Source organism: Sorex araneus, chromosome 3 (genome assembly GCF_027595985.1).
Source record: "Sorex araneus isolate mSorAra2 chromosome 3, mSorAra2.pri, whole genome shotgun sequence".
Classification (NCBI taxonomy): Eukaryota; Metazoa; Chordata; class Mammalia; order Eulipotyphla; family Soricidae; genus Sorex; species Sorex araneus.
The window spans coordinates 188,339,156-188,353,005 of NC_073304.1; the positions used below are offsets into that span (position 1 = coordinate 188,339,156).

Sequence of the window (13,850 nt, forward strand, 5' to 3'; positions counted from 1 at the left end):
AGGGTTAGAGTCACGCCACCACCAGCTTGCTCCTGCAGTCTCAGCTGGTCCTCAGCCTCCTAGAGCATCTTAACAGCCGGCCCTGGGTGAGGGCAGCATTGTATCTGGTGGGGCAGGGGTGGAGCTGTGGCTGGGCTTCAGAAGAGCAGGGCCAGGGCTTGGAGGGGAAATCCTGGGGTTGAATTCAGTCCCTTTAAAGGAGCTTGTGGATAGCAGTGTGATTATACCTGTAAGTCTGTACCAGCATCTTTCTGTTTTCCTCTCTCTCTCTCTCTCTCTCTCTCTCTCTCTCTCTCTCTCTCTCTCTCTCTCTCTCTCTCTCTCTCTCTCTCTCTCCCCCCTCTTTGAGTGTCTATATGTGTCTGTGTGTAGGTCCCTGTGGGGGGAGGGGAAGGCTGTGGACCAATGCTCAGTATGTGTGACTCTCTAAACAAAAATATGTTGGTGGACTCCAGTGTGTGGTATGCTTTTGTGGATAACTAAATCTCAGCGTGCGTCTGTCACTATGTGCCGCGTGGTAGTAGCTGGGAGCAGAATGAATGTAGGGGAAGGGAGTAGGCAGGGGAGAGGGAGTTCACTGATTTATCGGAGTGCTGTGGGCAGAGAGCATGTGAGTAGATAAGAACATGGGAGTCAGTGTCTAGCTCTGCACGGGACATTGGTGCCATGTGTATTGACTCTGTGTATTCGCATCAGCGTTGCAAACTGTGTGGCACTGGGTGTGTGTCTGTCATAGTGTCCCAGGTTGTCTGTGGATGGGACAGAGCCGTGTGTGTGTGTGTGTGTGTGTGTGTGTGTGTGTGTGTGTACAGACCTGAGCGAATCAAGGAGGTAATGATTCATGTGTGTCTGTCCCCTGGACATTTGTGTTGAGTGTGGGTTGTGTTCCTCAAGAAGGTGAGTAATCAGCGTGTTTGTGTATGTGTATGTCCATGTGATGTGTGCAATGGTGTGTCCATTAGAAGGAGTCAGGTTCTGAGTGTGTGTGTGTGTGTAGAAAGTATGCATTAGAAGCAGTAGAGCTGTGTATGCATTAGAGAGTGAGAATCTGTGTTTGTGTGTGTGTGTGTGTGTGTGTGTGTTAGAAGCAGTGGGGTTGTGTGTGCATTAGAGTGAGGCTGTGAGTGTGTGTGTGTGTGTGTGTGTGTGTGTGTGTGTGTGTGTGTGTTTCAGCGCCTTTGCTTGGGGCGCTTGTCCTGGAGGGGAGCCCGGGTCGGGTGGGGGCCCGTGGCCCTCGAGGGGCGACCCCTCCCGGGGGCAGAGCGCGGGCGTCTCTAGGACCCGGCGGCGGCCGGCCGCTGTCCCCGGGCCGCGCGAGTGAGCATGTGCAGAGCCAAGCGCCCGCTCGCCCGCTGCCCGCCTGCCGCCCGCTCGGCGCCCGCCGCCGGGTTCCGCGACCGCTCGCTCCACCGCCGCGGCTCAGCCCGGACGTCGGCAGCCCCAGGAGCCGGGCGGCGGCGCCCTGTGCCCGGGGCGCGTCGGGGGACTGGCCGCAGGCCAGCCGGGGGCGTGAGGGCGCAGGGGCGCCGGGGCTCCGGGCACTGCGGGGCTGCGGGCTCGGCGCCCGGGGGAGGCGGGCGCGTGGCCGCCGGTGCGGGCGCCCAGCCGGCCGCGATCTCCCGGTGAGTCCTGTGTGCCGGGTGCCCAGCCGGGACCCCCGCGCGGGCGCGGGCAGGCTGTTCCCCAGCGGCGGGCGAACAAGTTTGTGTCGACGCGGCCGGGAGCGCGGTGGGGCTGCGCCTGCCCCTGCTTTGGGGGCGTGCTAGCGGGGTCGCCTTTCTCGGGACCGGGGCAGCTTCTCCCGGGCTCGGGAGAGAGTGGGGAGCTCGGGAGGTGGGGGCGCTTCGGAATGCTCGGGATGGGGCGGGGAAGGGGCAGTTTCAGAAGCTGCGTCCTCCTCCCGGGATCCGAAGAGACTGTCCGTTTCCCGCGGATCCTGGCCGACGGAGGGGGCGCAGACAGGATTTGGGGTGCGCACTACCTAGGCTCCTCGGAGGAGACGTTCCCCCACGGCGGTAACCTCATTCAGAGACCTAGGCAGGCTTCCGGTCAGCGGAGGGTTTTCTCCCGCACTTGGTGAACTTAAACGGAGCCTTAAGCAAAAGCCGAACGTATTTATTTGGCCTGAAGAAATTGCTCCAAGTGAAGCTCTGTATCTTCCAAGGTGTGGATGGAGAGTCAAAACCGGAGCTGGCTGAGGGCGTTTTTCTTTTGTGCTGCTAAGCTTCCCGGGATATTTAACCTCGAGGTTACCCCCCCCCCCCCCATTCCGTGTCTGTTTTGCTGAGCATCTGAGCCACCGCTGGTGCCTGCTCTGACCTGGCTTGCTCCTGGGAGTTGGGAACAGAGAGGGGCTCTTCTGTCCCTTCTGCTGAGCAGTGGGATGGCCAGATGTGCCCGGGATCCAGCTGCTGCCCACACTCATCAACCCATACCCACTTTTCTAACCACATTGGATGCCACCAGCCCAAGGGTCCTGTGCAGTGTGCTTTGGTGGACTGGAATGCAGAGTGGTCCCTGGTTTGGAAGCTAGATATGGGATAGTGGCTTTCGGCTTCTGAATTGATTCCAGATGAGGAGGGGAAAGTGGGTCCCACCTGATGAGTGCAGGTACCAGAGAGGACTGTGAGGGTCTCCCACATGTGCCCCTTGCATTACTATGTTTCCAGGGTCCCCTGGGAGAAAGTAGCCCAGAGAGGCCCTAGAGCTAAGGGCTCTGTTAAGGGGGAGTAGCTGGGTCTGGAGCAAGTGTGTGGGTCTCCCAAGCACATTCTCTAAAAGATGCTAGGCAGGCAGAGGGGCAGGTGGGCTGAGCCTGGCCCCCGCTTCCCCTGCCCCAACCTGTGGCTGCATCTGCCTTGGCACAGTAGGACCATTTTCAAAGCACCTCTGGAGAATTGCTCTCTTCAGAGGGCATCAGAGTCCTTTAGACTTATCCCTTGACCCCCTTTTAGCTGGGCATAATGTGAACCCTGCATTCCTCAGAAGGCCAGACCCTGGGCCCTTCTCTGCTGTAATTTAGCTACACAGAAGTGTGTGCTTGATCCACAGGAAGGTCAGCTACCCATAGCCTAAGCTGCAGCCAGGCCAGTTAAGGCAGAGCACTGGGGAGCAAGTCCAGGCTGCTTCCCTGAAGAGTCTGCAGAAGGGGTTGCAGTGAGAGGTTCAGTAGGTTGTGTAGAACAGTATCTGAGCAGGGCCTCGCAGAAAGGGGTGTTTCTCTTTGTAGGCATTGCCTGTCCTGTCGGCCTATATGGGACCAGGCCCCCCAACTCTGCCTCTGGAATTGCCTTGGGGACAAGGACAAGGCAGTTTGGGGGCAGCTCAGTTCTGAGCTCTTTTGGATCTTCTGTGAAATCTTAACCACCATTCCAGCAGAGCTGGGCTAGAATTAGATTCTGCTCCTGTGTGGAGTGAGTGCCTGAGGGTGGCCTTTGACCCCTGCTCACTTAGCCTTGTGGGCTTGTTTTCACACACTTCTAATCATCCCTCACCAGGGCTTTAGTCATCATCATGTTGACACTTTGCCTGCAAAATTATTGGAAGCTTTTGGATAATGAGATACGGGAGGAACTGTCTCCGGTGTGGACATGGGGTGTGGACAGGAGAATAGGCTGAATTGATTTTATGTGCTCTACAATCCCACATGCCTGTTGGTACCAGCTAAAGCTGCACCCTACCCACTTGCCCAGGTATATTCATGTCATTCATTGGGTCTAGAAGTATAGGAACAGAAGAACAAAATAGGATTCTACAAAAAAGGGAGGAGCACAGATTATTGCAGAAGAGTTGGTGATGGGCTACTTCAAGAGGTCTTGTCTCTTCTTTGCATGTTTATAGTAGGCCCATTGCCTACCTAGCCATCTCATAGATAACATGTGAAGGCCATGTGATATGGCAGCTGAAACCAGTTTGGCAAAGATTGTCTCTCTGTTGTCAGGTTAATTGGCCCCCTCTGCTTCCATCTCATAATGGGACTGGCAATGACTGACCTCCTTAGGTGATTGGAAGATCATGCACAGAATCACACATACACTTGTTGATCTGGTGCGTCAGTGCTTTTGTGTCTAATCCAGTAGATCGGGATGTATTCATATGATATTATATCCAATGGTGGGTTTGATGGGGTTTTCCCCCACCCTGGTGACAAATGGTGTTTTGACCTTAGTGTGTTTTATGCCTTTTTGTTAATATTTCTAATTTGGGGGACCTCTTAAGTTCTAAAGTTCCAGAGATCAAAAGAGGGGCTTCTTCAAAAGCAGGGGCCTGGCCTCATTGCATTTCTCAAATCCTGTCCCATCCCTGGGTTCAGCAGTTTTCTTTGCTCACTTTCTCACCCTTTAAGGCCAGAAATGTGGGACCCCAGATGAGGGCAGCATGACCCTGATAATTGGAAGGTAGCAAGTGGGCACAGATTTCCTGAGAGAGGGGCAACACCCCAAACTGAGCAGAGACTGTGACTCTACCAGGGGCACAAGGACTGGCAGGTGAAGCAGGCAGAGTAACTGGGAGCCCGGTTGCCAGGGCACAGCACCCAGGTGCCCTTCCCAGACCTACCAGCTTTGCTGTCTAGCACTGGGAAATGACTCTGTCCCAGGGACCAGTAAAGCTTCCTGGAGGTGGTAGCAGTAGAGTCTAGTCTTGATGGCCAGTGGATATGACCCAGGCATCTGTGACCACCAGGAAAGCATGCGTGAGAATGACACATAGCATCCTATGCTGGCCAGGGCAGGCCAGTGTTCTAGAAGGAATACTGAGAGGAGTGGGGGACTAAATTGAGAAGGATTTTAGTGCCCAGCTGAAGCTATTAGTCTTCTGAGAGCTGGGGAGCCTCTGCAGGTGGCAGCATCGTTAGGAAGAACTTTGAGGAGAGGGTGCAGTCCAGATGATAGGTGCTGAGTCTGAGCTGATGAGAGAGCAGGCGTAGGAGTTGGGGGGACAGGGAGAGTGGGGAGAAGGGGGGGCTCGTTCAGAGCTTGAGGGTTCCTGATGTGGATTCGCCAATGTCCATGGCTGAGTCCTAGGCTGTAAGTCACCAAAGTCTTTGGGTGCTGGGCTGCTGGTGCCGTAAGTGGCCTGTCCTTGTGTGGGTGGGGCACAGCATGCTGGGCCATATACATTTGTTGTCAGAGTTCCTGCCCCTCCCGCTGCTCCCCGTTCCAGACTTCTTGACTACAAGCAAATGTACTTTTGGGGATATTTGGAGTTATTCTCCTCATCCTGTCCTTTCTGGCCAGGGGAGATAGTCATGTGATAGAAGCCCAGTGGCCCTTGGTTTGGCTGTGGCCAGCTGCAACCCCCAACACACTGGTACCCTCACCTCTCCCTTCCAATGCCCACCCTCACTCGCTTAGTCCTTGAACCCCCAACCCAGCTGAGAGGTTGGGACCTGGCGTCTTCCCAACCATGCCCCCCCTTCACACTCAGCATCTGCTTCCCAAGGGATCTAGATGGCAGCAGTCACAGACATCAGCTGGGATTTGCAGTGTGAGGCTCCTGCTTCCACCCTGGGAGCCCCACCAGAACAAGTCTCCATGCTCAACCTTGGAGCCCCTTGTTCCTCTGAGGCTCTTAGCATAGCCTTAAATGGGAGGTGAGGTAGGCAGTACGTTTTGTAGGGAATGGACTGACCCAGGAGAGGGGGCCCATTTGGAAGACTCAGTTCAGTGACCACGTGCAGCCTTGTCTCCAGCCAGGAGCTGCGGCCTGGCTGGTTTGCAAAAAGGTGCTGACGGAGGCAAACAAAACTCCTTTTAAGAATAAACTGCCTTGCGTGAAGCCACAGCCGGAGTGGGGAGAAGCAGGAAGCTCTGTGGGCACTGAGTAGGCCCTGGTGCAGGTGGCTTGGGCCTGCATGCAGTTCTGCTTGTCTGTGTCAGGGGCGGGTACTTTACCCAGCTGTGCTTTTGAGACCATGACTCTCAAAGTGGGGCTTGGGGGTGTCTGCTTGGTGGAGGGATGGAGTCAGTGAGCTGATGCAGGCCAGGCTAGCTGCCAGTACTCAGTACATGGTGCCACTGAAAACTAAAGCAAGTACTTAGTGTAGGGTCAGCCCGGAGCAAGAAAGAGGTCCCAGGCTTTCTCTGGGGAGTGGCGGTGCATGGCTGGTGAATGGCCCCTGCACTCTCACTTCACCCGTAGCAGGGCTGCCACAGTGCCACACTTTTGCCTCTTTTTAGTCATATCTGCATGCCCCAGCCAGTGGGTAACAAGTTTCTTATCCTGGCACCATCTCGCAGTCATGCTGATGTATGCCGGTTTAACGGGTGAGGAAGCAGTGGTCAACTGCAGGTGGATTTCATCTGACCAAGACTTCCTGAATTGGGGTGCAGCAGACACAGTGGATGTGCAGACAGACACACAGGTTCCCAGCCCCCTGCAGGCACTGGCTTGATACTCCCAGGTGTTGTCTGCTTCTACTGTCAAGTGACTCATGGCCTAGCTGTGAGCCCTCCCGCTACAGCCAGATCTGTAGCTGGCCCTTGCATGCTCAGTCACGCTGCCCTGTGGCTGTGTGCAGGGCACTGCCTGTCTTGAGAGGGGAGCCTGGCAGAAAGATGGACAATTGGAAGTATAATATTTACCCTTTGTGGGGTGGTGGTCTGGGCAGGAGGGAAAGGATATGTGTGTGTATGTGTGTGTAAGTGTAATATTTACCCTTTGTGGGGTGATGGTTTGGGCAGGAGGAAAGTGTGTGTGTGTGTGTGTGTGTGTCTGTGTCTGTGTAATATTTACCCTTTGTGAGGTGGTGATCTGGGCAGGAGAAAAAGGGTGTGTGTGTATGTGTGTGTGTGTGTGTGTGTGTGTGTGTGTGTGTGTGTGTGTGCAATATTTACCCTTTGTGAGGTGGTGATCTGGGCAGGAGAAAAAGGGTGTGTGTGTGTGTGTGTGTGTGTGAGACAGAGAGAGAGAGAGAGAGAGAGAGAGAGAGAGAGAGAGAGAGAGAGAGAGAGAGAGAGAGAGAGAGACCAGCCCATGGCAGATTCTCTGAGTTGGAAACCCAACTTGCAATTTAAAGTATTTGTTCATCTGAGGCTCTTAGCATAGCCTTAAATGGGAGGTGAGGTAGGCTTAGTAGGAGGTCTGGGGCTAGGAACTCTGCCCATCTTCCCATGCTGGGGAGATCCCTCTTAGAAAGGGGCAGCTCTGCTTTGGAAGAACTTTGGGGATCCAAGTGTAGTAGATGGAGTGCTGATAGAATTGCCCTGAACATTTTCCATCCTACTTGTCCTTGGTGTTCTGGTCCTATGGAAGATGTGTACAAGAGGCATACCACATACTGCCTTCAGCATTCTGTACTGTTGATCCTGCCTTTCTGCTCCTTCTTCAAATCTTTCCACCCAGAGTCTTTGCACCCAGAGTCTTTCCTTCTTCCCTTTAATTTTAGTACCATGGGATTTTCACAGATAGATAGTCTGGTGAGCAGACCTGAAGCCTCCTTCATAGAATCCCAGCACTGAAAGGAATTCCAGCATCTACAGCTTCACACCCTCATTCAGTTACCTGTGTCAGAAAGGTCTCAGCTGACCTCCCACATGCTTGTGCATGGCTCCACCTCTTCTACCTCTCAGCCTGGGCTCCCACAGTTCTGGATAAGTGGAACCTGAGATAGTCACCTCCCTAAGGAGCAGCTTTCTGTTAACAAGACGCCCTCATCAACCTCAGTCTTTTTAAAGAAATGTATTCAGAAACTATGACTGCGAGGCATGCAACCTCATTGCCTCAAGTTGGAGGAGCAGGGTATGGCCTCTAGCCTTGAGGGGATCATAGCCCTGCAAGAGTGATGGTTTAGTAGGTGGAGAATTCAAATCATCCTGCAATGGAGAGTGTCAGGTTGGGGTCAGGGAAAGCTTCTTGGAGAAGTTGGACTCTAGGCTGAGTTTTGGCAGATAGATGGACATTTGCCTGGCAACAGGGGAGAAATAGATGTGAAAGCAACCTGTGGAAAGATCCAGAGAGGTAGCCACTCTCTTGGACTGTGATATTTATGTTTGTGTGCATGTGTACGTACTAGAGAAGCTGAAGGGGAGAACTGGTTGGATCATCAAGGGAAGCATGGTAAAACATTCAAAGTTTGTCCCCAAAGCAGTAGAGAGCTATTGAAAGGGGTTTTAAGGTGGGGAGTACCATGATCAGATTTGTGTGTTAGGAAGATCGCCCTGGCGGCCTGGTGGTGAATGAATTGCAGGGGCCAAAGCTGGAGACCAAGAGATCAGTCAGGATTTTTGGGGATTTTCTCTGTGGTTTTTCAAATCTGTCGACGCTGGCTGGGATGGCCCGGATAGGCTTAGGAAATAATCCTAAAGCTCTGGAGACCAGTGAGAGGTGGCTTCCTGCCTCAATTTAATTCCCCCTTCATTTGCTGATTCCCAGGCGACCACCCCTAGTGGCCTAAAGCACCTGCTCACGTGGCTTCCCCGGATGCTGCCCTGGAGGAGACCTTAGAACCTGGGCAGCTTTGGCATCAAGTCAGAGAGGGTCGGGCTGTTGTGGGCCCCTCTGGATCTCTGCCCTTGCCGGCCCCAGGCCACAGAGCCCAAACATTGTCTTTCCTCTCACACCCGCTGCCGTCAGGCCCACAGAGCAGCCATTGAGGAGCAGTGCAGCCTGGCGGGAATCCCGGGCACATTAGTTACAGGCAGTGGCTTAGTCACGCTCCCTGGAGCCTTTCTCCCTGGGACAAGCCTGCCCTTGTCCTAAGGCCCTCCTCACCCAGCGGCCTGTCTTGAGCCAGCTGCAGGTGCCTCTGCCAACCCCTCACAGTCAACTTCAGAGGGGCCGCCAGTGAGAATTTATGCCCGGTGTAGGCGCTGAGCCCTGGGAATGGGAGCACCCTGGAAGTTTGCTCTGAGAACACTTTGCTCTGGGTTCTTCACATCACGTGTCCAGTCTCTCACCATAGGACACAGCCCAGGTGATGTCTGACTCTTTGGCTCCTGCCTGCATATTTTAGAAGCTGGGAGGGCAGTTCCAGCCCATTTTTCTTCTCCCCTATTCTCTCCTGTATCAAAGCTGACCAGGCTACCAGGCTGCAGAAGCAGTGTCCAAACCACGGGTGGCTTGCCAGTGCATGCCCAGGAGCCAGCAGACTGCATGTGCATGTTAAGCTGCATACTGTGCCTGGTCTGGGTGCTCATGTACCTGGTGATGTCTTATAACTGGCTGGGTCACATTCAGAACTCTGGATGCAGATGATTCCAAACCATGGCTCCTCTGTTTTCCTGCTGTGTGACTTTGCCCCTTTTTGCTACTATTGTATCATCTGTGGAATGGGGGTATTTTACTGGATTGGTATGAGGATTTTGGGAGAGGAATGTAAGATTGTTTTTTTTATTGAGGCATGATTTATAATAGCACTCATGATGTTTTTAAATGGAAAAATTTGTTATTTGGTTTAAATGATGTGGTCTCAATAATGTTAACATTTTTGATACTGATATACAAAAATTGGACTGGAGTGATACCACAGCGGGTAGGGCGTTTGCCTTGCATGCGACCGACCCGGGTTCGATTCCTCTGCCCCTCTCAGAGAGCCCAGCAAGCTACGGAGAGTATGTAGCCCCCACGGCAGAACCTGGCAAGCTATCCATTGTGTATTCGATATGCCAAAAACAGTAACAAGTCTCAAAATGGAGACGTTAGTGGTGCCCACTCGAGCAAATCGATGAGCAATGGGATGACAGTGACAGTGATATACAAAAATTATTGCACCTCACCACCAAATGCCAGGGACACCAGGCCTCCACTATTGCACCTAAGAGCATTAGGTAAGGGAATTCACACAAGTTTAGCCAAGGGCCAGCAGAGTCAGGATTCTATACACAGTTGCTCATTTCATCTTGGCATGTTTGCTATCAGCACTGAATCTTTCCCATTGCGGAAAATGGGGGTATTCCCATTTTATAAACGAGGGAGTCAAGACCCCACCAGGCCAAGTCGTGCACCACACATCTGGCCAGTGGCAGAATAGGAACTCGAACCTGGCTCTCTCCAGGATCCTGCTGCACATCTGGTGCTCCTAGGTGGTACAGCCCAGGTGGTCGGCACCCCTGACCCTGGAACAGAGGGAGAGTCAGCCTGTTTTGTTGCCTCTAAGCATTCTTTCTTTGCTCTTCCAGATCCCTGAGCCAGGAGACTCTCGTCAGTTGAGTCAGAGATGGCAAAATTCATTGACACTTGGGTAGAAGCTGCAACTGCTGGGCCCGGGTGCTCAGAGATAAGTGATGGTACCATTTGAGTACCAGCTGGAAACGAGGCAAGACCAGAAACTCTTGGAGCACACTGGCCGTATCAGGAATCAGAATGTGGGGATGACACCTCTGGAGGCCTGGGCCTCCCTCCCGCCTGGGTGCTAGGAGCCGTCCCCAGGCTCCAGCCAGGAGCCCTGCCACCAAGGGGCATGGCCAAACCTTTCTTCCGACTCCAGAAGTTTCTCCGCCGCACCCAGTTCCTGCTCTTCTTCCTTACGGCTGCCTACTTGATGACAGGCAGCCTGCTGCTGCTGCAGCGGGCCCGAGTGGCCCTCCCACAGGGCCCGCGGGCACCTGGCCCCCTGCCCGCCTTACCTGTGGCTGCCATGGCGCTGGGCGTGGGCCTACTGGACAGCAGAGCCCTGCATGACTCCCGCGTCAGTCCGGAGCTGCTGCTAGGTGTGGACGTGCTGCGGAACCCCCTGGCCCGGCCCCGACCTGGACCTCGCTGGCTTAGGAGCCGCAACTCAGAGCTGCGCCAGCTGCGGCGCCGCTGGTTCCACCACTTTATCGGTGATTCCCAGGGGCCACCCGCCCTGGGCCCTGAGGCCCCTCGGCCAGCTGCCAGCAGCCGAGGTAGGTGCTTTTGATATGCAGTACCACAGTGTGAGCCCCAAAGATGCACCATGGCTGTGTCGGTTGGTGACTAGGCCCAGCTATAGTGTGTCTACATCCCTGTTGCCACCCTTGTTGACCCTGTATTTTACCATAGTTGCAGGGGAACTGCTCTCTAAGGGTTAAACTGGGGAGACGCATGACAGGTGTGGCTGGAGCACAGCACTCTGACAGACAAAGCACCAAGGTAACAAGTGAATCTTGGGCCTGGGTTAGGAGCGATATGGATGCTGGTCTAGGCATTCTGCATTGTTCTGAGGGTGATGCGAAGGTTCCAGGGAACCAAGACTGTCTGCCTTAGAATAGCATTTTTCAACAGAGGATCATGTGGCCCAGGACACTGCAAGTCAGCCACAGTTGAGAAATCACATAAATGGGGGATGAATGTAGGAAACTAGGGGGTCCCAGAGGGCAGGGGGTCTACTGAAAGGAATCAAGGTCAAAAGGAAGCCAAGGTCAGGAAAAGGCTGAGAAGCACTGCCTTAGAGGGTAACTGGTGGTCCAGTAGAATCAAGTTTTGGAGGGCAATGCAAGAGTTTCTTGTTTGCAAGGAAGAAAGTTTCTTCTGAAGCCATAAAGCTCAAAGCCCTCACTGTACAATTCCTCAGTAAAGGTTCTATGTGAAAAGAAAGGGGGGAGCGTAGGTAACCGATTCTACAGCTCCTTGCATGCAGGTATGGTTTCCATACATCTTCCCCAAAACACTGAAAGACTGAATCTCTGTGCTGATCACATACACCAAGGCAGCTTGCTTAGGCTAAAGTGTAAATGATTTATCTAAATTATATGTGGTTTTCTAAGAGAAAATCATGAAAAGAGCTCAGAGTTTTCAAATAAACCAGTACTTCTTATTGGCTCTGTGGCCTTAGGAAAATGAGATGACTTCTCTCCGTCTCTCACATCCCAGTTACTGAGGATCCATGTGAGCTATTGACCGTAAACTTGATGTGCTTAGTCTAGTTGCAAAATGATAGAGGCACTCAGATGATCGCCACCCAGCACAACTGGGCACTCCGGGCATATGCAAAGGTCTGTGGACTCATCAGGGTGACCAAGCTGTAGCCCATGGTATAGAGTATATATGTCCCAAAGAAACAGTTGGTACCCCCTTATATCATCTCAGGACTTGTGAATGTGTGAGAGGCCTGTTATACCAGCTAGTGAGACTGACAGGGCTGCTGGGTGCCAGGATCAGTGTGAGGACCCCAGCCTTATGGGGTGCACCCAGCACTTCAATTGCATGCCCCGGCAACACCCCCAAACTTCCATTTCCAGCAGGTGAAGAGTGTTTGGTCATTATGTTAGAAGCATGAGGCCCTGCTGTTGAGTGTGGGGTACTGTCTGGTCAGCAGCCCTGTTGGTTATTAATATTTCTTCTTATACCTCCCCTGGAGAAAGGGGAAGAATGTGTGCTCTGACAGAGGATGTGGGGTCACATGGCTGAAGACATCTTGAGAATGGGGGAGACAGGAAACTGGTCTGGAACCCCCCCTGGACATTCTGGGTTACCGGCTCCCCTGGGTTCCGATGGCTGGGCAGGCCTCACTGTGGAGAGGAGCCCACGGACTGGCCTTCGGAACAGCTGCCGGGGCTGCAGACAAAGACGGCGTCTCTTTGAGGCCCCGGGCAGCCCGCCATTCTCCTGAAAGGGGATCCTGCAAGCCACGGAAGCTGTAGGAGACGCCATCAATCACCCGGCATTTCATTATACCTTGGACAACATCCATAATGGAATAAAATGTCAGTGAGTTTACTAGGGGAAAAATAGTAACTTCTCCATAGCCAGTTTGTTTTTTATTGATAGTAATTTCCAAAGACATTCCAATATCTCCAAAGCCATCGTTAATAGCCTCACGGCATGTCCATTTTGATGTGCAAATGAACAGATGCGGAGTTACAGACAATAATGCATTGCCTCCATTTCAGCCCAAAGTAATAAATCCGCCTCAGAGCGCGTCCCACTGTATCCCTCAGAAGTTCTTTCTTTTCCGCACATACTTGCCTCTGTCAGGGAGTTAGAAAAGCCATCTTTTTTCACTTTTGGGTTGTTGGATTTTTCTTGGTGGGGTGAGGGGGTGTCAGAAAATTAGGACTCAAATCCTCTCAAAGGACTTTACTAGCCTAAAGGAGCTGAGCCAACAGGTCAGCCCTTCCCGCCCTCCACCCCAAGGAGCAACCTTCCACATTACTTGATAACTTTTAGCTTCCAAAGAACCAGACCAGGCTGCTCAAAACCATTTCTTTCCCTCTTGTATTGATGTGTTAATTATTCAGCTAATATTTACTGATCCATCATCACATTGGGTCCCAGGTTAGAGTTGAGGATCAGAATACTAATTGTTGCTTTTTCAAGCTTCATTTTTCGAGCTTCATTTCATATAGATGTACATCTGCTGTCTCATTTCATCTTCAAATTGTGTTATGCTATAAGGCGTGTGATCACCACTTTAATGATGAAATATTTGAGTCTTAGAGAAGTAAAGCCATTTTAAAATGTTTGTATTGATAATGATGTGTTCCTCAGCACTGAATATTTACCCCATTCTCTCATGGAATTCGCTCATTGTACCCCCGAAATTGTGTAGGTCATCTGTCCATTTCATAGAGGGGAAGCTGAGACTCACAGAGGGAATCTACATTGTTGGCCACACAACCTCTAAATTAGATGGTGCACCCAGTCACTATCACCACCGCCCCCGCCAGAGCTCACCAGAAATATGCCAGGCCCAGCCTTCCAGGGTCTAGAGGCCAGACAACTTTTAAACCTTTTGGTTAATTTCCCAGCAACAATGACAAATGTTTAACAGTCCCTGTTTTTGTGTTTTGGGTGTTTAATTGGAAGCTGTAATAGAATTTCTTCTTTGCAAGATGTCAGAAAATTCTGAAATACTGTTTTTCTTTTGTTAAGTAGGCAGTTGACAGGGATGGTGAATGCTATTGCTCTCCAGATCTCAGCTGGTCCTGGGAAGATGGGGTGTGTATGTG

General features: G+C 52.5%; 1 protein-coding gene across 2 annotated transcripts in view; it reads left to right on the forward strand.

Annotated features, from left to right (window-relative positions):
- The first annotated feature begins 205 nt into the window (after positions 1-205).
- WSCD1 (WSC domain containing 1) overlaps positions 206-13,850 on the forward strand; it is a 46,379-nt gene continuing 32,734 nt past the window's right edge. The window contains exons 1-2 of one of the 2 annotated variants that reach the window (XM_055131159.1): positions 206-229; positions 10,119-10,826. In XM_055131159.1, the coding sequence (XP_054987134.1) occupies positions 10,400-10,826 (427 nt within the window). In that variant the 5' untranslated portion in view covers positions 206-229; positions 10,119-10,399. Of the gene's footprint in view, positions 230-1,377; positions 1,623-10,118; positions 10,827-13,850 lie in introns of those variants that run through there. The other variant, XM_055131158.1, reaches the window with a different exon arrangement.